General features: G+C 45.5%; 3 protein-coding genes across 3 annotated transcripts in view; 2 read left to right on the forward strand and 1 right to left on the reverse strand.

The window, feature by feature from the left end:
* The window catches only part of LOC309550260 (uncharacterized protein), a gene marked incomplete at both ends in the record, with an annotated part of 1,652,360 nt that overhangs the window by 991,769 nt on the left and 634,861 nt on the right, over positions 1-25,730 (reverse strand). The gene's annotated exons all lie outside the window — the stretch shown is intronic.
* LOC309549835 (uncharacterized protein) overlaps positions 1-25,730 on the forward strand; it is a gene marked incomplete at both ends in the record, with an annotated part of 117,844 nt that overhangs the window by 31,134 nt on the left and 60,980 nt on the right. The window contains one exon of the mRNA XM_082250335.1: positions 21,964-22,194. Coding sequence (XP_082106461.1) covers positions 21,964-22,194 — 231 coding nt within the window. The remainder of the gene's footprint in view (positions 1-21,963; positions 22,195-25,730) is intronic.
* The window catches only part of LOC309549838 (uncharacterized protein), a gene marked incomplete at its 3' end in the record, with an annotated part of 314,748 nt that continues 296,618 nt past the window's right edge, over positions 7,601-25,730 (forward strand). The window contains exon 1 of the mRNA XM_082250337.1: positions 7,601-7,808. The remainder of the gene's footprint in view (positions 7,809-25,730) is intronic.

The raw sequence follows: 25,730 nt of genomic DNA on the forward strand, positions 1-25,730 counted from the left end.
GCGGATATGTTATAGGAGCTGGTCAGAGGCTGTGGACACAGTACAGGAGCTGGTCAGAGGCTGCGGATATGTTACAGGAGCTGGTCAGAGGCTGTGGACATGTTACAGGAGCTGGTCAGAGGCTGCGGACACAGTACAGGAGCTGGTCAGAGGCTGCGGATATGTTACAGGAGCTGGTCAGAGGCTGTGGACATGTTACAGGAGCTGGTCAGAGGCTGTGGACATGTTACAGGAGCTGGTCAGAGGCTGTAGACATGTTACAGGAGATGTCAGAGGCTGTGGACATGTTACAGGAGCTGGTCAGAGGCTGCGGATATGTTACAGGAGCAGGTCAGAGGCTGTGGACATGTTACAGGAGCTTGTCAGAGGCTGTGGACATGTTACAGGAGCTTGTCAGAGGCTGCGGATATGTTACAGGAGCTTGTCAGAGGCTGTGGACATGTTACAGGAGCTTGTCAGAGGCTGTGGACATGTTACAGGAGCTGGTCAGAGGCTGTGGACATGTTACAGGAGCTGGTCAGAGGCTGTGGACATGTTACAGGAGCTGGTCAGAGGCTGCGGATATGTTACAGGAGCTGGTCAGAGGCTGTGGACATGTTACAGGAGCTGGTCAGAGGCTGCGGATATGTTACAGGAGCTGGTCAGAGGCTGCGGATATGTTACAGGAGCTGGTCAGAGGCTGTGGACATGTTACAGGAGCTGGTCAGAGGCTGCGGACACAGTACAGGAGCTGGTCAGAGGCTGCGGATATGTTACAGGAGCTGGTCAGAGGCTGTGGACATGTTACAGGAGCTGGTCAGAGGCTGCGGACACAGTACAGGAGATGTCAGAGACCACGTACAGGATACAGGAGATGGTCAGAGGTTGAAGACATGGTACAGGAGATGCCATGGGCTGCAGACATTGTACAGGAGATGCCATGGGCTGCAGACATGGTACCGGAGATGTCAGATGCTGTGCGGACATGGTACAGGAGATGTCAGGGGCAGTGCGGACATGGTACAGGAGATGTCAGGGGCAGTGCGGACATGGTACAGGAGATGTCAGGGGCAGTGCGGACATGGTACAGGAGATGTCAGATGCTGTGCGGACATGGTACAGGAGATGTCAGGGGCTGTGCGGACATGGTACAGGAGGTGATCAGAGGTTGCGGACATGGTACAGGAGATGTCAGGGGCAGTGCGGACATGGTACAGGAGATATCAGAGGCTGTGCGGATATGGTACAGGAGATATCAGAGGCTGTGCAGACATGGTACAGGAGATGTCAGAGGCTGTGCGGACATGGTACAGGAGATGTCAGAGGCTGTGCGGACATGGTACAGGAGGTGATCAGAGGTTGCGGCAGACTTGTATAAAGTACTCGAAATTTCTACTTGAGTAAAACTACAAGTGCTCGATCAAAAAATTACTTGAGTAGAAGTGGAAGTGCTCGCAGAAAAAGTTACTTAAGTAGAAGTACTAAAGTAGTCAACATTTTTTTTACTTAGCAAGTAGTTTTTTCAAAAAATTTGCTACTTAAGTACTAAAAGTAAAAAGTACCAGTAGTTTTGAAAAAAAATTTCTACTCAAGTACTGAAAGTAGAAGTACAAGTACTGTGTTATGTAGTTATTAAAGAAATAAGTCAAAAGTTTGAACATCATATTGTTTTTATTATTTCAAATGATTTATTCAAATGATTAACCGATGTTTGTTAGTAGTTTCTTGATGCACTTTAAGCGCTGTAGCACCATTTATTTGTTTGTTTCATATTTTCTTTTTATTGGAAAGATTTGGTATAGCAGCTTTTATTATACACAGCCTTTATTTTCGTATGCGCTGATTTACAAATGACATTATACACATTTTTTTGAGCTTTATGCAACCTGCCATCTACTGTTCTGGCAGTGGTCATTTTTTTAAAAGTAACGAGTAACTATGCAGCACAAAAAAAAAATACTTGAGTAGAAGTATCGAAATCATCGAAAAAATGTAGTGAAGTAAAAGTAGAAGAAAAAAATTCTGCTCTAGGAAAGTACAGATACCGCATTTCGGTACTTAAGTACAGTACTTAAGTAGTTCTACTTCGTTACTATACATCTCTGGGTTGCGGACATGGTACAGGTGCCTGAGGAGAGGGGGCAACTAGAACAGGTTACACCCTGAATACTGGGGGAGCTACACTCAGATTGAAATTCAGCTGTTCCCTGCTGAACTAGACAAATCTCAATCTGTGTAGTCAGCTTTACCTTATTCCTTGCTCCTGTAGGCTTCCTGCAGTGCTGTAATTTGTCCCCTTCAGCTTCTATGTAGAGTACTGGCTGTGGTCACACTCCAGCCTCCCCATCATCCTATACAGGGTTAATGTCCCTGCATTGTATGTGATGATGTCAGGTCTTTGTGTGGAGGAAGAGAGCACTGGAGCTGTCTGCAGCATGGAATAAGGTAAAAGGGGCATTTCTCCCCCTCCCCCTCCCCACACCTACACTGCAAGGGTGCACTTTTTTTTTATTCTTTCCTGGAGTTGGCCCAGTTATGTAATTTCATTCAGTGCTGTTTATACAGATTTTTCTAATAGGTTAGGAATATGCTTAGACATCTGAGGTGATACATAGATGTATTCCATATACATACTATAACTTATTATATAAGATGTGTGTGGAATACATCTATGAATCACCTCAGATGTCCCAGTATATCCCTGACCTATTCCAGAAAGTGTCTCTCTGTCTGCAGGTCAGGTTTACACACAGCATAGTACAGGGAGGAAGGCAGAGAAGGTCAGGACTCACAGGGAGAAGCTGAAGGCTGCCATCTGTCCTCTCAGATCTTCATACAGGGAGGGATATGTGCTGGGCAGGAAGCAATGATCGGGACTGCTGTCTGTGTAACTTCTTCCAGCTCCGCCCACCTGTACTGGAGCTCCGTGAAAGCCCCGACTCAGCCAGCTGACCAAAAGAGGCGTGGCTGCACTGCAAAGCAAATCACTACACCAGGCACCAGTTCTAATGAAGTGGGCGGCACCCGGCCGCTGCTCTTGTGAGAGAAAAAAAAAAAAAAAAACATCCCAGAGCAGCTGAGCTCAGCTCATAGCCGACAGCAGCCCCAGGGCAGCCGGCCTGGCGGGAATTTTCCCGCTATCCCGGCAAGCCAGTCCGGCCCTGTATGTTGTCCATATGGAAAAAATGTTGCACACAGTATTTTCTTTCTTCACCATGTTCTCTCCTGCTTACCTTTTATATAATCCTTCAATCCCAGACTCCCTGTCCTATGGAAGGATCCTGCCCTGGGCCGAAGCCAATAGATTTCAGTTGCTTCATTTTAAACAAACATGTATACCGAGCGCTGAGGGCACAGATCATAGATGGATTCATGGGAAGACCAGGACAAACCTATGCAGCTGTCAAATACACTTTGTATAGTGCAAGATACAGGCGTACACAAAACAAAAGACCACGCTAGGTGCCCCCCAGTGGTCACTAGATGGAGAATTAGCTGCAGGACCGTGAAAACAACAGCCAGGTCTATTAAGGGTAAAAGTCTCACAACAGTTTATTACCCACAATGTGATGGATAAGAACAGTCAAGTTAATGAAAAAGCCAACAATACCACTGCAAAAGGTCCCTGGGCATTAATGGAAGGGTCATCCAGCACTGCGGGGAGGGCTGATAGAGGGGCGCCAATCTAAAAGCCCTGAGAAATACGATACTGACACTTCGAGGGAACCAGACTGAGCACAGCGGAGCGCTCAGGTGACGTCGCGGGCAGCCAGTGGGCGGGGGGGGGGGAGCAGGAAGAACCAGAGGAAGCCTCGGGGTCCCAGCATGGAATGCAAGCTTGTAAAGTTGCCGTGATGACGTGTTTCACGTGAATGCGCTTTATCAAGTCACGGGGATAAAGACAACTGGAGTATTTAAGCTGTATGTGTCCCAATAGAGGGGCGGGGAGTGGGCGGAGCTATGCAGATCTGGATGCCACTTAACCGATCAATGCTTATGGCTGCCATTGAGTCAGTTGCCATCAAATACAAATCCTACAGTATAATCACAAATGTACAAAATATCGTCATATCAATTAGAAAAAGAACATAATGAAAAGGGGAATATTTGCCTGTATACTACAATAATAATAATAATAAATAATAATAATAAATAATAAAATATTACTATTAATGTTAATATGTCCGCCAGAGACAACAATTATGACACACAAAGTGGTAAAAAGAAGTTAATGGGATATGAGGATTATTATTAGACAATATTATGGATCTCTAAGTCCTCATTCAGGCCATATGGTGATAAGGAACCAAACTTATAAATCCAGAAGGTCTCCTTCCTACATAAGAGGGAGAACCTTTCATTATCAGTAGGTGAACCCTTGTGGATGGTCTCCATTGCCATGACCTCCAGATAAGCCATGTGCTTGTGATGTGTCTGGAGAAAGTGGCGGGGAACAGGGACCTTTTGCAGTGGTATTTTTGGATTTTTCATCCACCACATTGTGGTCAATAATCTGGTGTGAGACTTTTCCTCTTAATAGACCTGGCTGCTGTTTTCACAGTCCTGCAGATAATTCTCCTTATAGTTGCGTAATTTTGTAGATTTGGTTACAAGCAAACTCAGACCCTTTGAGGAATTCCACACTAAGCTCCATATTCCCAATAACCTCTTTACCTCTTATATTCAATGGAAGCATTTTTCTCCACCCCCCCCCCCCTCCATCATTAGCTTTACACCGACCAACCAAATTCAAACACATATGAATCCAAGTCCCACACCAACCACACCTCATATCCTCCATCTACAAACTATTATACCAGGTGCTCCCAGTTACTGAAAACCTTCACTTACACTATATTGCCAAAAGTATTGGGACACCTGCCTTTACACACACATGAACTTTAATGGCATCCCAGTCTTAGTCTGTAGGGTTCAATATTGAGTTGGCTCCGCCCTTTGCAGCTATAACAGCTTCAACTCTTCTTGGCACAAAGCAGTCAGGCAAGTACCGTTCTCCTGGCAACCACCAAACCCAGACATGTCCATTGGATGGCCAAACATCTCATGTTCTATCCAGAGCTTTGAGGGTTCCTCTGACTTATTTCAGTTTACGGCATATACTGTCCAAGTATGCTGTATGTCTATTGCAAGCTATAATATCTATATACCCTCTTCATGATGTAATATCTATATACCCTCTTCATGGTGTAATATCTATATACCCTCTTCATGGTGTAATATCTATATACCCTCTTCATGCTGTAATACCTATATACCCTCTTCATGGTGTTATATCTATATACCCTCTTCATGGTGTAATATCTATATACCCTCTTCATGGTGTACTATCTATATACCCTCATCATTGGGGTACTATCTATATACTCTCTTCATGGTGTAATATCTATATACCCTCTTCATTGTGTAATATCTATATATACCCTCTTCATGGTGTAATATCTATATACCCTCTTCATGGTGTAATACCTATATACCCTCTTCATGGTGTAATATCTATATATACCCTCTTCATGGTGTAATATCTATATATCCTCTTCATGGTGTAATACCTATATACCCTCTTCATGGTGTAATATCTATATACCCTCTTCATGGTGTAATACCTATATACCCTCTTCATGGTGTAATATCTATATACCCTCTTCATGGTGTAATACCTATATACCCTCTTCATGGTGTAATATCTATATATCCTCTTCATGGTGTAATACCTATATACCCTCTTCATGGTGTAATATCTATATACCCTCTTCCTGGTGTAATATCTATATATACCCTCTTCATGGTGTAATATCTATATACCCTCTTCATGGTGTAATATCTATATACCCTCTTCATGGTGTAATGCCTATATACCCTCTTCATGGTGTAATATCTATATACCCTCTTCATGGTGTAATATCTATATACCCTCTTCATGGTGTAATACCTATATACCCTCTTCATGGTGTAATATCTATATACCCTCTTCATGGTGTAATATCTATATACCCTCTTCATTGCCTGTGTTGTGAAATACAATGGGTGTAACTTCTTTATTTTTGAGAAATTCAATAAAAATAAAATTACAAAAATGAATTCCCAGCACCGCTCACCTCTCCTGTCAGCAGCTCCATCATCTTCTTGGTGACTTCTAGAATCTTCTGCATGTTGTGTCTCTCAGGTTTTAGGGAGTCACATGGAGGCACTGTGATGGTCATATGATCACCTGACTTCAGAGGAGGAAATCTCTGTATTGAGGAACCAATAGGAATATCATGTTAGAATCCCAGAATCCTCCTCACCTCTCCGGTCAGGTCTGTGTTTTATTAATAGAGACAAGAGTGATGTCGTGTGACCTTCCAGAATCCTCCTCACCTCTCCGGTCAGGTCTGTGTTTTATTAATAGAGATAAGAGTGATGTCATGTGACCTCCCAGAATCCTTCTCACCTCTCCGGTCAGGTCTGTGTTTTATTAATAGAGATAAGAGTGACGTCATGTGACCTCCCAGAATCCCCCTCACCTCTCTGGTCAGGTCTGTATTTTATTAATAGAGATAAGAGTGGTGTCATGTGACCTCCCAGAATCCTCCTCACCTCTCCGGTCAGCAGGTAGATGATCTCCAGGGTGAGGTTTAGTATCTTCTCAGTCATGTGACTCCGGTCCGCCTCCATCCTCATTGGTCATGTGATCTATACAGGTTTCCCTGTAAACCAATAATTGATGACAGAGAATGATGTGGACTGTACTGGTTGTACAATATTAGGATGGGGATGTATGGGGGGTAATATGAGGGAAGAATGGACCCCGGTGGGATTACACAGAGGAACATTCAGTTTAGTGTTCTTTTGATCCAGAAGTCTCTTACCTTTGGCATGACAGGTCACAGAGTATTTGTTTGCTAGTTTTTTATCTACTGGTAAAGAGGGACAAATAAGATTCCCTTTTGTCTAAACCAGTGGTTCCCAACTCCGGTCCTCGGGACCCACCAACAGGCCAGGTTTGCAAGATAACTAAATTACATCACAGGTGATCTAATTTGCTGCTCAGTGATTGCAGTATTCTAGTCTGCATCCCCCAAGGTAATACTTAAAATCTGGCCTGTTAGTGGGTCCCGAGGACCGGAATTGAGAACCACTGGTCTAAACAAACCCCCCAACCCCCACACCTAATACAAGTCAACTAAGTTGTTAAAAAAATAAGACTAATGAGAAATAAGAATGCAGAGAATGTTCCGGCCCCGTAAGTGGGGAAATGTTCTGACCCTGAAGGTGTTGTTCTAGGTTTCCACACTATATATGTGTGTATCATCATCTGCTGGAGATAAAAGACGTCACAGTGACTATGGAGGAAGAGGACGGACATGACGGGGGGGGGGGGGTTACTGGGTGTAAATGGAAAATAAGATCTTATTACCTCCTCTGCTGCCACTTCCAGTAATGGCTTCTCTCTATTTCCTCCCAACTCACCTCTCACCCGGAAAATCTTTTTTTATATCTGACATCACTTCCTGTTTGTACCTGACATCACTTCCTGTCTGTATTCTATAGAGACTTCCTGTCTGGGTAGAAGTAAGATCACCGCCTTGCTGAGCTCAGAGGAACTGCAGCCCTGAGAAACGTCTGGTAGTGTGAACACGGCCTTGTGCTGTGTGTGTATGTACTGTATATCCTTCCCCTTTCTCTCCTCCCTGAGTGTGTATGAAGAGGCGGAGCTCCTGCTGGAACAGCGGTCGGAGGAGGAAGCCGAGTCTAGGAGGGAGACTGACAGAAAGTGCAGCAGACTTGCAGGAGTGAGCGAGGAGGATCCAGTTCCTTTGCCATCGGAGGTGAGGAGAGTGTGAAGGATGTTTGTGACTCTGGTAGCTGAAAAGCTGGGAGTCATATTGCTCTGGTGAGTGGGGAAGCACTACTAAGGGGGCGCCCTCACCATCACGTGTGTAAGAGGTGGAAGAAGGCGTGGCTACACTACAGCTGGCACAGTTTGGAGCACGGAGAACTTTCACAACTTATCAACTTTTCATTCATTTGTGGACTTTTTTTGAGAAGTAGATGCAAAGTGGAAGCAGTGGACTTGTGGGAACACTATATTGAGTACACAATGTTGTATGATTACATGGATTTGCACAGATTTTTAGGTTATTTAATATAGCAGCAAATATTATGAGATTAAAGTAGTAGGTGCAAAATAGAAGCAGTGGATCTGCAGGGAACAGCATCTTGAGCACAAAGCACTTTATGTTGTATATACATTTGCACATGATTCAGTTTACTTCATTTCTTGGTAAACACCAAAAGATCAATGAAGTAGGTGTAAAGTGGGAGCAGTAGATCTGCATAAAATATTATTTTGACCTCCTAGCACTTTATATATGAAGGTATCCACATACAGTGCCGGGACAAGGTGATACAGGGCCCAGGGCAAAGATGGCAAACTGCAGCCCCCCTCCCTTAGGGTTAGGGTCAGGGCACCCCCATTCCTGCAATAAAACCACTGCACCCAGGGCAGCCGCCCCTCCTGCCCACCCCTTTTCCCGGCCCTGTCCACATATTTTAGTGTATTTGTGATAATTTATGTGCACACACAATAGGACAGCGCTGTGACACATAATGCTCTTCTAGTTGATAAAGGGAATACTTACCTTTGTTACAGCAGCAGTCCGGTAGAAGTTATTTTTGTAGGTATTTGAGTTGTTACACATAGCGCGGGTTTTTTTCCATTTATATTGGTGACATAATTGCCCAAATCTGGGGATCAGGAGCCATTTCCACCCTTTACTCTCGGCTGGGGTTTTTTGTATCCATATAACAGATGTTCTACATGACTAAATCTGCAATCAATTTTACTGCAAAATCAAAGGGGCCAAAATGTCTCCCCCCGAGCAGTAATATATTTCTATCCCCCTTGGTGGGAGTGGAGATGACCCATCTATAAGGATATACAATGCATACACACAGCATAAGGCCGAGATGTTTCTTAGGGCTGCAGTTCCTCTGAGCTCCACAAGGTGGTGATCTCACTTCTACCCAGACAGGAAGTCTCTATGGAATACAGACAGGAAGTTCCGGGTGAGAGGTGGGTTGGGAGGAAGTAGAGAGAAGACATTGCTGGAAGTGAAAGCAGAGGAGGTAATAAAATTTTATTTTCTATTTACACCCAGTAACCCCCCCGTCATGTCCGTCCTCTTCCTCCATAGTCACTGTGACGTCTTTTATCTCCAGCAGATGATGATACTTATCTTTAAATATCTGCCCTCTTAATAGTCTGATCATATAACTGTGTCCAATGCTCCCATCACCCTAAACCTTCTGGCAGCAGCCGCAATCCACAAAACTTGTTTTCCATTACTCTTCTTCCCAAAACCAATCTCCCCTTCTCCTGCGCCCTCTGGAATGCCCGCTCTGTCTGTGACAAACTCACCTCCCTCCATGACCTCTTTATCATGAATTACTTTAACTTATTTGCCATTACTGAAATCTGGCTTCATGAATCCGACACTGCTTCTCCTGCTTCCCTCCCCCATGATGGCCTTCTCTGGACTCACTCTTCCAGACCTACGCAGCTCCTAACAGGTACTTCACCCACCTACCCCTATGCAACATGTGCTTAAGAGCGCAACTACATTTCAGAAAACGTAGCTGCACTCTTAAGCACCTGTGGCGTAAGACTAAGTCCCAGAATGACTTCAACCAATATAAATCTGCCCTCCAAAAATGCTACTCTTGCCTCTTCACTGCCAAGCAGACAACGCTTCTCTGCCTTCAACTCTCTTCGTCCTCCTCTTCCTCCACTCTCCAACTTACTCACTGCCCAGGAGATCACCAATCACTTCAACAATAAGATTGATTCAATTCATGAAGAGATCTCCAATGAACAGATACATCCCCCACTTAACACCCCATGTCCAATCATTACCTCCCCCATTCAATCCTGCAACTATTGATGAGGCTGCTAAATTTTCTCTAACTTCCACCTGCCCCCTGGACCCTGCTCCCGCACAAGTGCTACAGTCACCCTCTGGCTTTATTCTACACTCTCTAACCCACATCCTAAATCTCTCCCTCTCTTCTGGCACCTTCCCCAACTCTCTAAAACATGCACTAGTCACCCCTATCCTTAAAAAGCCCTCTCTGGACCCCATGCTTGCCTCCTTCATTCCCCTTTTCCTCCAGACTCCTTGAAAGCCTGGTCAACAACTGACTGTGTGACCATTTGATTGAGAATAGGGATGAGCGAACACGGACTGTATTATTCGTGTTCGTACCGAATGATTGGATTTTTGTTACCCGAACACGGACCCGAAAACTTTACTGTATATTCGGGTAAAAATCCGTGTTCGATCGTTTTATTTCCGGGTTTTGCATGCATTGGCGCGCTTTTCATGGCGGGCTTTCAACAGCCAATCAACAAGCGTTTAACTGGTGTGCCTAAGCCATCCCAGCCATGCCTACAAATGTATTAGTAGCTGTGATTGGCTGTCTGAAGCATGTGACCAAGTCTTTATAATTTCGAGGCAGCTCCGCTGCGGCGTCATTCTGCTGTTTAGTTCAGGGACAGAGCACACCTCAACGTGCTGGCTGCTGATTAGGGACAGACAGGAAAAAAAAAACATTTGTGTCCTGATAGAATTGAGGGACAGGTCGAAGTGTGTTAGGCAGGGCGAGTTGTAGGCATTTTAGGGCGAGGCTGCTGCTGATTTTTAGGGTCAGTGTGTTCTACAAACTACAATCGATATTGCTGTGTGGGGTGGGGTTTGCAGTCACCTGATCTACGATCATCATCTTATCAATCCTTTTAGGGAGAGAGTCTGCTGATTTTTAGGGTCAGTGTAATCTACAAACTACAATCGATATTGCTGTGTGGGGTGGGGTTTGCAGTCACCCGATCTACGATCATCATCTTATCAATCCTTTTAGGGAGAGAGTCTGCTGATTTTTAGGGTCAGACAGTGTTTTCTTCAAACTACAATCGATATTGCTGTGTGGGGTGGGATAGGAGATAGGCAGGTGTCAGTGGTCCACATCCATTTTGCGGTGTGTGGGCTGCTGTGAACACAATATTTTTGGGGTGCAGTGAACACAATCTTTTTGGGGTGCAGTGAACACAATCTTTTTTGCCCACTGAGGAGGAGGGAGAAAAGTATTTTTCTATCAGGCACTGTGTGCAGCATTTTTCCTTCAGCTGTGCTGTGCTGACTGATCATACACTGCTGTGTTCAGTTCACATGTGCTATTATTGAGTGGTTTCAAAAATCATACACTTTTTTTCTATTCCACTATTCAATATACAGCCTTGGGTTAAAAAAAATTAAATTGTGGCCTGCAGCAGAGCTGAATGATATTTGGGGTTTTTGGGGTTCATCTCATACTTCTGAAGATTTGAGGGTGCTGCCTGTTCCATACTCCTCCTACTCCTCATCCAGCCTTTTAGGGGAACAAACAATAGTAATTGGGGCCTAGTGTGGTTTTGTACGTGTGAGATACATACACTTTTTTTGATCATATTTTCTATTCCGCTATTCAATAAAAACCTTTGGGGATCAATTAAATTGCGGGATAGTCTGTGTTGGTACGTGTGAGATCCACCTTTCCAAGTTTTTGGGGTTCATCTCATACTTCTGAAGATTTGAGGGTGCTGCCTGTTCCATACTCCTCCTACTCCTCATCCAGCCTTTTAGGGGTACAAACAATAGTAATTGGGGCCTAGTGTGGTTCTGTACGTGTGAGATACATACACTTTTTTTGATCATATTTCCTATTCCGCTATTCAATAAAAACCTTTGGGGATCAATTAAATTGCGGGATAGTCTGTGTTGGTACGTGTGAGATCCACCTTTCCAAGTTTTTGGGGTTCATCTCATACTTCTGAAGATTTGAGGGTGCTGCCTGTTCCATACTCCTCCTACTCCTCATCCTGCCTTTAGGGGTACAAACAATAGTAATTGGGGCCTAGTGTGGTTGTGTACGTGTGATATACATACACTTTTTTTGATCATATTTTCTATTCCGCTATTTCATCAAAACCTTTGGGTATAAACAATTAAATTGCGTGATAGTCTGTGTCGGTACGTGTGAGATACACCTTTCCAATTTTTTGGGCGCATCTCATACTGCCGAGGATTTGAGGGTGCTTCAGTCTGCCTCCTGCCTGTTCCGAACTCCACCTACTCCTCATCCTGCCTTTAGGGTAGAAAAAATTGTAATCGGGGCCTAGTTTGTGTTTGTATGTGTGAGATACACCGTTTTGTAAAATTTGTCCTATTCCGCTATTCAATATACACCCTGTTTGAGTGTAAAAAATTAAATTGCGGGATAGTCTGTATCGGTACATGTGAGATACACCTTTTTAAATTTGTTTGGTGCATCTCCTTCTACCCCCGAGGATTGCAGGGCGCTTCAGTTTGCCTCCTGTTCCCAACTCCTCCTACTCCTCTTCCTCATCCTGCCTTTAGGGTACAAAAAATTGTAATTGGGGCCTAGTCTGTGTTTGTACGTGTGAGATACACCGTATTATAAAATTTTTCCTATTCCGCTATTCAATATACACCCTTTTGGAGTGTAAAAAATTAAATTACAGCATAGTCTGTATCGGTACGTGTGAGATACACCTTTTAAATTTGTTTGGCGCATCTCCTTCCCCCGCCAAGGATTGCAGGGCGCTTCAGTTTGCCTCCTGTTCCCAACTCCTCCTACTCCTCTTCCTCATCCTGCCTTTAGGGTACAAAAAATTGTAATCGGGGCCTAGTCTGTGTTTGTACGTGTGAGATACACCGTATTCAGTGTTGGGGTAGTTACTCAAAAAATGTAACTAGTTACTAGTTACTTCTGTAAATTGTAAGGAGATTACTTTACTAGTTACTGCATTTGAAAAGTAACTTCACTACTTATTACTTTACTTTCCTCTTTCTTAATTGACCGTGTAGAAGAAGATACATGACACTCTTTCTGCATAGAGTTTATTGTATAAACACAGGCTTTGGGAAACATGAGAACAAAACCTGAAAAAACAGAATAAAACATCAAGTGCAACAAAAAGTCATAAACTTCATCCCTCTCTATTCTTCGAAATAACGATTGTATCGCACGGCTTGGGTAACGCAGGAAAGCGCGTTCCTATAGTCTAGTAAAGTAGTGTAGTTACTTCCTATAGCCTAGTAAACTAGTGTAGTTACCAATATTAGTATTGTAACTAGTTACTTTACTTAGTTACCAAAAAAAGTAATGTAGTTACTGTAATTAGTTACTTTGTAACTAGTTACCCCCAACACTGACCGTATTATAAAATTTTTCCTATTCCGCTATTCAATATACACCCTTTTGGAGTGTAAAAAATTAAATTACGGCATAGTCTGTATCGGTACGTGTGAGATACACCTTTTAAATTTGTTTGGCGCATCTCCTTCCCCCGCCAAGGATTGCAGGGCGCTTCAGTTTGCCTCCTGTTCCCAACTCCTCCTACTCCTCTTCCTCATCCTCCCTTTAGGGTACAAAAAAATTTAATCGGGCCTAGTCTGTGTTTGTACGTGTGAGATACACCGTTTTTTATCCTATTCTGCTATTCATTATACACCTTTTGGGGTAAAAAACATTAAATTGCGGCATAGTTTGCATATTTGACTGTGAGATACACCCGTGCGATACTGTTGTTGTTTTGTTCCGCTATTCAATAAACACCTTTCTAGGGCAAGATCTTAAATTACAGAAATATGAGGAGACCGTCAAATAGGGGCCGTGGCCTGGGTCGTGGTGCTGCTGGTAGAGCTCCTGTTGCAAGGAGAGGACGTGGTCGATCTGTGCCAGCTACACGCACAAGTGAAACACCATCCTCAAGTGTTAGTAGGCGACAGAACCTGCATCAGTATTTGGTAGGGCATCATACGCCTCTAGAAGTGATGAGGCCAGAACACAGAGAGGCGATAGTAGATTGGTTTGCTGCAGACAGTGCCTCCAGTTCCTTCACATTGTCTCCCACCCAGTCTACTGCAGAAAGGTCAGAGTTGGCACCTGCAGCCGATGTCCAACCGTCTTTCACCTCACCACCTTGCAAATCAGGCAAGCAGTCTGAGCCCCAAGCCATACAGCAGTCTCTTGTTCTTTTTGAGGACTCTGTCAGCAGGGTTTCCCAGGGCCATCCACCTAGCCCTGCCCCAGAAGTGGAAGAGATTGAGTGCAGCGATGCCCAACCACTTATTTCTCAAGATGAGTACATGCAAGGACCATCGCAGCACGTCTCCGATGATGACAAAACGCAGGTGCCAACTGCTGCGGCGTTCAGCATTGTGGAGACCGACAAGGAGGGCAGGGGTGAAGACTGATGTGGAGGACGATGAGGTCCTCGACCCCACATGGAATGAACGTCATGCAGGTGACCTGAGTAGTTTGGAGGAAGGGGCGGTGGTCGCACAGAGCCACCAGCACAGCAGAAGAGGGAGCAGGGTGCAGAAGCGGAGCGCCCGTGCCCTAGACACTACGCCTGCTACTGCCCAACGCAGCAAGGGAACGAGCGCACCAAAGTCAGCTCAAAGGAGTTCTCTAGCGTGGAAGTTCTTTAGAAAATGTGCTGATGACAGGACACGAGTGGTTTGCACCCTGTGCAATCAGAGCCTGAAGCGAGGCATAAACCTTCTCAACCTGAGCACAACCTGCATGATCAGGCATCTAAGTGCAAAGCACGAGCTGCAGTGGAGTAGACACCTTCAAAACCAAGAAACGTCTCTGGCTCATCCTGCTTCCTCTTCTGCTGCAGTCTCGGCCGCTCCAGCCACATCTGTAGTGATACCGGCACCTGCCACCCCGCAAACAGAGGATCTGTCAGCAACACCACCACCTGGGTCACCAACCATCTCCACAATGTCCCGTGGAAGCGTTCAGCTTTCCATCTCCCAAACACTTGAGAGGAAGAGGAAGTACCCCCCTACCCACCCGCGATCCCTGGCCCTGAATGCCAGCATTTCAAAATTCTTGGCCTTTGAAATGCTGTCATTCCGTCTGGTGGAGACGCACAGTTTTAAAAACCTTATGTCGGTGGCTGTCCCACAGTACGTCGTGCCCAGCCGCCACTACTTTTCCAGGCAAGCCATCCCTTCCCTGCACAACCAAGTGGGGGGAAAAATCAGGTGTACACTGCGCAACGCCATCTGTGGCAAGGTCCACCTAACTACCGATATGTGGACCAGTAAGCACGGTCAGGGGCGTTATATCTCCCTAACGGCACACTGGGTAAATGCAGTGGCGGATGGGCCTGAGGCGGATAGCATTTTGGCGCATGTCCTTCCACCACCGAGGATTGCAGGGCGCTTCAGTTTGCCTCCTGTTCCTAACTCCTCCTACTCCGCTTCCTCATCCTCTACCGCCTCCTCATCCGGACAGCGTAACACCTTCACCACCAACTTCAGCATGGCCAGGGGTAAACGACAGCAGGCAGTTTTAAAACTTGCCTGTTTGGGGGACAAACCACACACCACGCAGGAGTTGTGGAGGAGCATGGAACAGCAGACAAATGAGTGGTTGCTGCCAGCGAGCCTCAAGCCCGGCCTGGTGGTGTGCGATAACGGGCGAAATCTCATAGCAGCTCTGGGCCTAGCCGGTTTGACGCACATCCCTTGCCTGGCGCATGTGCTGAATTTGGTGGTGCAGAGGTTCCTTAAAAATTACCCCGATATGTCAGAGCTGCTGCAGAAAGTGCGGGCCGTCTGTGCGCACTTTCGGCGTTCTCACCCTGCTGCTGCTCGCCTGTCAGCGCTGCAGCGTAACTTCGGCCTTCCCGCTCACCGCCTCATATGTGACGTGCCCACAAGGTGGAACTCCACCTTGCACATGCTGGAAAGACTGTGCGAGCAGCAGCAGGCCATAGTGGAGTTTCAGCTGCAGCACGCACGCGTGAGTCGCTCTGCGGAACAGCACCACTTCACCACCAATAACTGGGCCTCCATGCGAGACCTGTGTGCCTTGTTGCGTTGTTTTGAGTACTCCACCAACATGGCCAGTGCCGATGGCGCCGTTCTCAGCTTAACTATCCCACTTCTATGCCTCCTTGAAAAAACAATTCGGGCGATGATGGAAGAGGATGTGGCACAGGATGAGGAGGAGGAGGATGAAGAGGTAACATTTCCAAGGCTTTCAGGTCAGTCATTCGCAAGGGGCTCCGAGGGTGGGTTCCTGCACACACAAACGCCAGGGACACAAGTGTCCAGCAGGGGCACAGTTCTTGAGGAGGAGGAGCTGGAGGAGGAGATGGAACCATGTTCACAGCAGGGTGGCACCCAGGCAAGCTCATGGCCATCACTGGTGCGGGGCTGGGGGATACAGAGGACACGGACGATACACCTCCCACAGAGGACAGCCTTTTATTGCCTCTGGGCAGCCTGGCACACATGAGCGATTATTCATACAAAAATGTGATGCGCCAAAGATACACGAATCATGAAAGTGATGACTAATAAATAATATAATGTAATAAACACATCCAGTTCATAAGGCACACAATAGTGTTCGTGCTTCCAATACAAGTAGTGTTTGAAGTGTCCCCGTGTTCCAATAAAAAACGATCCAGTGATGAAACAAATTGTGAACACCAATAATGTGAATCCCTCCACCAGGTGGATTAGCCTCTCACCTTCCTGCAGGACCCAAACGGGCCAGCAATCACATGTAACATGGATAAGACTTCCAGGAAAGGGCCTCCCTGTAATTCACCTCCGGGGATTCCGGGACATAAATGTGGAAAAGATGGAAAAATCTAGTGCTCTCCGCTTGGTAATAAGGGTATGCTTTATTAGAGAAAAAGATCCACTCACATTTGTAGGGCACTCAGCCGTGCCTGCTATGTTAGCAATGTTAGCGGTCTGTGTACCAGAGAGAGGATCTCTCTCTGGTACACAGACCGCTAACATAGCAGGCACGGCTGAGTGCCCTACAAATGTGAGTGGATCTTTTTCTCTAATAAAGCATACCCTTATTACCAAGCGGAGAGCACTAGATTTTTCCATCTTTTCCCCATTTATGTCCCGGAATCCCCGGAGGTGAATTACAGGGAGGCCCTTTCCTGGAAGTCTTATCCATGTTACATGTGATTGCTGGCCCGTTTGGGTCCTGCAGGAAGGTGAGAGGCTAATCCACCTGGTGGAGGGATTCACATTATTGGTGTTCACAATTTGTTTCATCACTGGATCGTTTTTTCATTGGAACACGGGGACACTTCAAACACTACTTGTATTGGAAGCACGAACACTATTGTGTGCCTTATGAACTGGATGAGTTTATTACATTATATTATTTATTAGTCATCACTTTCATGATTCGTGTATCTTTGGCGCATCACATTTTTGTATGAATTATAGTTTATTGTGATTTGTGAACACGATTGGTGCATGCTGCCGGATATTATTATTATTAATGTTTCACTTATATGCACTTGATTTATGCACAGTGAATTGGTGTTGAGTTTTTCATCACAAAATTTGGTTTGCGCTGATAGTTTTTGGTATTTTACACATGAGCGATTACATGCTGCAGTGTCTCCACAAGGACCGCCGAGTTGCCCACATTCTAACTTGTGCTGATTACTGGGTGGCCACGCTGCTGGATCCCCGTTACAAGGACAACGTACTGTCCTTAATTCACTCACTGGAGCGCGATCGCAAGATGCGCGAGTACAAGCGCACTCTGGTAGACGCGATGCTGCTGGCATTCCCACCTGAGAGCGGGGCCACAGTGGAAGCACAAGGCAGAGGAGGAGGAGGAGGAAGAGGTCGCCAACGCAACCAGGGCACCGCCAGCACCTCAGAAGGCAGGGTTAGCATGGCCGAAATGTGGAAAAGCTTTGTCAGCACGCCACAACAAACAGCAGCACCAGCAGCTCATATGGAACGTCTTAGCAGGAGGCAGCATTTCACCAACATGGTGGAGCAGTATGTGTGCACACGCCTAGACGTACTGAATGAGGGGTCTGCCCCCTTCAACTTCTGGGTCTCCAAGTTGGGCACATGGCCTGAGCTTGCCCTTTACGCCTTGGAGGTGCTGGCGTGCCCTGCAGCCAGTGTATTATCTGAACGGGTATTTAGCACGGCTGGGGGCGTTATCACAGACAAGCGCAGCCGCCTGTCCAGAGACAATGTGGACAAGCTCACGTTCATTAAAATGAACCAGGCATGGATCCCACGTGACTTTTCCGTACCTTGTGCAGAATAGCGATGGATACCGACCTTACCCAGCCATTGTTCTATTTTTGCTCTTTCTCACTCTTTTGGGGTGTACCCTCATTTAAAATTTCTGAAAAGAAGCAGTGTTGGCTACCTCGTCCTCCTCAGGGCCAGATTAACGTAGGAGCTATTGGAGCTGCAGCTCCAGGCCCCTACCTTTATATAGGCCCCGGGTTGGCCATATTCACTGTTACCGCTCTTCTGTCACTTGTAAACACAGAAGTCTGGCTTCTATGCTCGCTTCCCCAGGCAGCTCCCTCAGAACCTCCCCACACAGCACGAAGGCCGGACAAGGAGGGACAGTTGCCGATGCATGAATGTGTTTATGGGCTTCAGAGACAGCATCCCATGTTGAATTAGGCATGCATGGCTGCACCCTTCCTCCTTTGGGTGCATGCCAAGGCACAGCCCTTAAGGCCCTTCAAAATCCTCAGCACCAAGCCCATGATGCTCTTAATCCGGCCCTGGTCCTCCTCCACCGCCGCTTCCACCTACACCGCCCATAGGTGTGCGCAGCCTATTGCATTAGGGTGTGCACCCCAAAGTTTAACCGCTTGCCGACCGCCGCAAGTAGATTTACTGCGGCGGTCAGCCCCTGCCAGGCAGAGTGACGTTAATTAACGTCACTAGCCTGGGAGGGTCTGGGGAGCGAGCGCGCGCCCGCGGAGGCGCGCTCCCGCGCGGTCACGGACCCCCCCGCGCGTGTGACCAGCGGACCCGATGTCCGCCGGCCACTCGGCGATCGTCGGGGGAGAGGGAGAATGTCAGGCAGCTTGTGTAAACAAGCTGCCTGTCATTCTCCTCGCTGTAAAGACACTGATCACATGGATCTACTATGTAGATCCGTTGATCAGTGTCCTTACAGCTAGAGCCACAGCCAATCACAGTAAGAATCACGCCCCTAGGGACACACACAGCCCCTCCCTCCCAAATAAAGTTAACCCCTTCACTGCCAGTGTATTTTTACAGTAACAGTGCATATGTATAGCACTGATTACTGTACAAATGTCACTGGTAACCCCAAAAGTGTCAAAAATGTCAGTCAAGGGTCCGATCTGTCCGCCGCAATGTCGCAGTACCGCAAAAAAAATCGCAGATCGCCGCCATTACGCGTTAAAAAAAAAAACAACAAAAATGACAAAAATCTTTCCCTTTGTTAGTAAACGCGATAACTTTTGCGCAAACCAATCAAAATACGCTTTTTGCGATTTTTTTTTACCAAACATAGGTAGGATAAAACAAATTGGCCAAAAATGTTAAAAAATTTTGATTTTTACATTTTTTTTTGGGGAATTTCATATAACAAAATGTGAAAAATATTGCTATTTTTGCAAAATTGTCGCTCTTTTTTTGTTTATAGCGCGTGATCAAAAAATCGCACAGGTGATCAAATACCACCAAAAAATAGCTCTGTTTGTGGGAAAAAAAGGACGTCAAATTCGTTTAGGTACAGCGTCGCACGACCGCGCAATTGTCCGTTAAAGTCACGCAGTGCCGAATCGCAAAATACCCCCTGGTCTTTTAGCAGGAAAATCCTCCGGGGCTTAAGTGGTTAAATACACATGCATGTGTTTGCCTACATGTACATGGCCCCGATACATTACTCTCCCTGCTGGCAAAGTGAAATAGAGCAGAGCAGGTCCGAGGGAGATCTTTCCCATCTCCTCACTGGCAAACAGAGCGATAATGCTAATGTGCCCTAGGTGATTAGGGTGTGCCCAGGTACACCCGGCATACCCTGTGCGCACGCCTATGACACCGCCACATCCACCACCACCTCAACCTCCCTCCTACTCCATATGGGCCTTGTCCTTCAGAGATGAAGAACATTGTTTTATTTTTCTGTTTTTTTTTTCTGGTTTTTTTTTGTTGTTTTAAGTTATTTCCCTATCCACATTTGTTTGCAGAGCACTTGCCATGCTCTTAAATACGTTTTGCTGCCATTTGCAGCACTCTAGCCCTTTCCTTTGGTGTTTTAGAACCATTTTAGTGCCTGAAAGTTCAGGTCCCCATTGACTTCAATGGGGTTCGGTGTCCGGGAAAAGTTTGGCAAAAGTGCGGGACACGGACCCAGACTTTTTTTTAAAGTTCGGCCGAACCCGCCGAACACGGACATCCAGGTATCCGCTCAACTCTACCCCTAATGTCTCCCTAAAGAGGACCTGTCATTTATGTTACGCTGTCACAAAGGGGGTTAATGGCCGCACACTGGAGTGAGAGATTCTGGGGCCGTTATTACCGGGTTTCTCTAAACGAATGACCTGTAGGAGCTTTTATAGCATTGTCTTTGCACCATGTTGGGTAGTGAATTTAGTTACCATTTCATGGGGACACACAGTTTTAAGGGTTGACATAATTGTGTGTGTGTGTGTGTGTGAGGGGGGCTTTGTTTTTGCAAGTTTAAAATACAGATTTTATCGTGTGTGAAAATGTTATTTTGTTTTAAGCCCATCTCTGGTGAAACAAAAACTGACCAAAACCCAAATGAGCATTTAACCCTCGTATAATGGGGGCAGCCCCACTTCAAGGGTTACATGGTCATTTTGGTGTAGGGAACCAGTAAAAGCACTTTTACTTATCCGATCCTCTGATCCCTCAATACTGGCATTCTCCTCTACTCCCCTACACTCTGGCAGTGGACTGTCCCTCCTCCTGTCCAGTCACGGGCTTTGGGCTCTGCATTGGTCTTGATGGTCCCAGAGAACCTGTGACCACTCTTTATAAAAAGATCCCCCTAAGTAACCCAATCTACATGTTCCAATTCCCACCGGGGGCAACCCACCTGTAACCCCTTATATCCCCATCCTAATATTGTCCAACCAATGCAATCCAGATAATTTCTTCCTTATCCATCTACAGAGAAACCCGCATAGATCAGATGACCACATAAATGAGGATGGAGGAGGATCAGAGTCACATGACTGAGAGGTTATTAAGCCTCACCCTGGAGATCATCTACCTGCTGATCGGAGAGGTGAGGAGGATTCTGGGAGGTCACATGACATCACTCTTATCTAGTCTGGTCAATAGACCATGTTCTTATTCTAGACATGTAGATGATGTCAGATGATTGATATCTATTTATCTTTCTCCTGATCTGTAGGATTGTGTTGTAGTGAAGGAGTCTACTGGGGAGCCAATCTCAGGGGGATGGAGCAGAACCCAGAGCCCCACCATGGTGCCTCCAACTCGTTCTCCGATACCTGAGAGGAACAGAGAGCAGAAGATCCTGGAACTGACCACCATGATGGTCAATCTGCTGACAGGAGAGGTGAGCGGTGCTGGGAATTCTGGGACATTATCCAGTAATAGACAAGGGATGTGTCTGGATGGTGACTGTATCATTGTGTGTGTCAGGTTCCTATAAGGTGTCAGGATGTCACTGTCTATTTCTCCATGGAGGAGTGGGAGTATTTAGAAGGACACAAGGATCTCTACAAGGACGTCATGATGGAGAATCAGCCGCCCCTCACATCACCGGGTAAGAGGAGACTTTATTGTAAAGGAGAGAGCAGTACGGAGGCTCCACCTAGATCCCCCATCATCTGATAAACACATAGAAACAATGTATTCAGTCAGTGTGTGTGTTTCCTACAGATGGATCCAGTAATGGGAATCCACCAGAGAGATGTCCCCTTCCTCTGTATTCCCGGGATTCCACACAGGAAGGTCACACCATCCCTCACCATCATCAGGTAGATGAGGAACAATCACTGATAGTATCATTAGGATCTGTACATTATCTGCATTGTTACCATTGATGTCATTTTTATTATATATTCAGAGTGGAAACCTGAGAGATTCTAAAGTTGAGGTTAAAGAAGAGATTAAAGAGGAGGAAAATAATGAGGATGGGGTGATAGAGGAGTCCGGGTTTCTAAAAGAACACAAAGATCTGTATCAGGACACCACTGAGGAGTCATCCAGCTACAGAAACCCACCAGAGAGATGTCCCCGTCCTCTGTATTCCCGGGATTCCACACAGGAAGGTCACACCATCCCTCAATGTTACAAGGTTGGTGGATTGGAGCATCTAGAACATGGACTTCGGGAGAGGATGTGTTTTTTATTTTTATTTTTTATAATATCACAATATTAAAGCTTATAACTTTTAGATGATATTCGCTCTAATTTTCTTGGTTTAGAGTGGAGATCCAATCGATATAGAATTTGAGGTTAAAGCAGAAGAGATGTATGTGAGGGATGATCAGCAGTCTATGGAGGAGGACGGAATAACGGGGACATGTAAGGAGGAGGACACTCCTACAGAGATCAGCACAGGTGGGTCATTAACACTAAATACATACATGACATAAATACATGTAAGCCACCACTGACTACTGAATACCAATATTATGTCCTGACCCCTGCACTATATACACTCTGTTGTACATTACAGACTTCTGCTCTATCCCCTCTACCCACTGCTACAGTATCTCACAAAAGTAAGTACACCCCTCACATTTCTGTAAATATTTTATTCTATCTTTTCATGCGACAACACTGAAGAAATGACACTTTGCTACAATGTAAAGTAGTGAGTGTACAGCTTGTATAACAGTGTAAATTTGCTGTCCCTTCAAAATAACTCAACACACAGCCATTAATGTCTAAACTGTTGGCAACAAAAGTGAGTACACTCCTAAGTGGAAATGTCCAAACTGGGCCCAAAGTGTCAATATTTTGTGTGGCCACCATTATTTTCCAGCACTACCTTAACCCTCTTGGGCATGGAGTTCACCAGAGCTTCACAGGTTGTCAGTGGAGTCCTCTTCCACTAATTCATGATGAAATCATGGAGCTGGTGGATGGTAGAGACCTTGCGCTCCTCCACCTTCCGTTTGAGGATGTCCCACAGATGGTCAATAGGGTTTAGGTCTGGAGACATGCTTGGCTAGTCCTTCAGCTTCTTTAGCAAGGCAGCAGTCATCTTGGAAGTGTGTTTGGGGTCGTTATCATGTTGGAATACTGCCCTGCAGCCCAGTCTCCGAAGGGAGGGGATCATGCTCTGCTTCAGTATGTCACAGTACATGTTGGCATTCATGGTTCCCTCAATGAACTGTAGCTCCCCAGTGCCGGCAGCACTCATGCAGCCCCAGACCATGACACTCCCACCACCATGCTTGACTGTAGGCAAGACACACTTGTCTTTGTACTCCTCACCTGGTTGCCGCCACACACGCTTGACACCATCTGAACCAAATAAGTTTATCTTGGTCTCATCAGACCACAGGACATGGTTCCAGTAATCCATGTCCTTAGTCTGCTTGTCTTCAGCAAACTGTTTGCAGGCTTTCTTGTGCATCATCTTTAGAAGAGGTTTCCTTCTGGGACGACAGCCATGCAGACCAATTTGATGCAGTGTGCGGCGTATGGTCTGAGCACTGACAGGCTGACCTCCCCCCAACCCTTCAACCTCTGCAGCAATGCTGGCAGCACTCATACGTCTATTTCCCAAAGACAACCTCTGGATATGACGCTGAGCACGTACACTCAACCTCTTTGGTCCACCATGGCGAGGCCTGTTCTGAGTGGAACCTGTCCTGTTAAACCACTGTACGGTCTTGGCCCCCGTGCTGCAGCTCAGTTTCAGGGTCTTGGCAATTTTCTTATAGCCTAGGCCATCTTTATGTAGAGCAGCAATTCTTTTTTTTCAGATCCTCACAGAGTTCTTTGCCATGAGGTGCTATGTTGAACTTCCAGTGACTAGTATGAGAGAGTGAGAGCGATAACACCAAATTTAATACTCCTGCCCCCATTCACACCTGAGACCTTGTAACACTAATGAGTCACATGACACCGGGGAGGGAAAATGGCTAATTGGACCCAGTGCGGACATTGTCACTTAGGGGTGTACTCACTTTTGTTGCCAGCAGTTTAGACATTAATGGCTGTGTGTTGAGTTATTTTGAGGGGACAGAATATTTACACTGTTATACAAGCTGTACATTCACTACTTTACATTGTAGCAAAGTGTCATTTCTTCAGTGTTGTCACATGAAAAGATAGAATAAAATATTTACACAAATGTGAGGGGTGTACTTACTTTTGTGAGATACTGTATAAACATAATATGGATTCTCTTTGTTACGCCCATTTCCTACCAGTTGGACATTTTATATCTGATGAAAAAATCTAATGAAAATAAATTTCTTCCCCCCAAATCTGTAGACAATAAGTGGGAAATAATAATCCAATCTGTGCGATATCACCGCGCCGTGTAACAATCAGACTTACAATTCAAAAATATGAAATCTATTAAACAGTGTCAGGAAATGAATAAATAGTAATGTGATCGTCCAATAAGAGGATAGAAATGTGTGTCATGTGACACTTGTCATCAGTCAGGGCCAATATAAATGATAAAGTGCGAGTGCAGAAATTGCAGATGAGAAAGGTGCTGGTGGTCACTTCCACTCACCTTCCCATCTGACTCCTGTGTTACCAGCGAGTCCCACAGATCCCTTCCCCCTCTAGGGATATCGCTCACTCCTCTCCTCCTTCCTCTTCCTCCATGGTATATATTGGGGGAGGGTAAAAAATAATCCCCCCTCTAGTGCTCTCCGTCTATCTGCTTTATTCAACATTAAAATCCAAGATGATAGAATTACAAAGCCGGGACTTGAGCAGTGCGGACTAAACAAGCTTCACAATGAGATCCTTCACTCAGATACCCCTTCCCTGGGATGGCTGAGATGGGACGTCCCTGCACAGGCTCCGCCCATATTTTATATCCTCCCCATATATACCGTGGAGGAAGAGGAAGACTTATTGTCTACAGATTTGGGGGAAGAAATTTTATTTTCATTTTCTTTTGGGCTGCATTTTATTTGTTTGTTTTGTGTTTTTTTTAACAGTTAAATTTTTATTTTATTGTTACACATATAAACATCACAAACATTCCAATACAATACATTACTCTGCACAAGGAATAGTTTTATCCATACCTACTAACAGACACAAAAAAAAAAAATTCTTAATTATAATAATAAGAGCCTACTTATATCATTATGGAACCGGTGACTTTGGCTCACCTACAGCATCGATCCAGGCTGACCAGACTTTATCAAATTTTTTTGGACAGTTCCTACTACCGTATGTAAAACGGTAGAATGGGAGTGTCTTAGTTACATAGTTACATAGTTACATAGTAGGCGAGGTTGAATAAAGACAATAGTCCATCCAGTTCAACCTGTGTAGGTGTGTGTGACTGTAATCATCTAACATAGCCCTCAATCTCCTGATCCTTGAGATGTAAGTCTAAGAGTCTTTTGAAAGTCACCATACTACCCGCAGAAACCACCTCTTGTGGTAGACAATTCCACAATCTTGTAGCCCTAACAGTAAAGAACCCCCCACGTTGCCTGAGGTTAAAACGCTTCTCCTCTAATCGCATTGTATGTCCTCGAGTCCTCATGCAATTCCTTCGAATGAACAGCTTTTCTTCTAAGCTGAGATCCCCATTAAGATATTTATAAATTGCTATCATGTCCCCTCTCAGACGTCTTTTCTCCAGGGAAAATAAATCGAGCGATTGCAGCCGCTCTTCAT

This window comes from Pelophylax lessonae (genome assembly GCF_965119305.1).
Source record: "Pelophylax lessonae genome assembly, chromosome: 3".
In the NCBI taxonomy this organism is placed as follows: domain Eukaryota; kingdom Metazoa; phylum Chordata; class Amphibia; order Anura; family Ranidae; genus Pelophylax; species Pelophylax lessonae.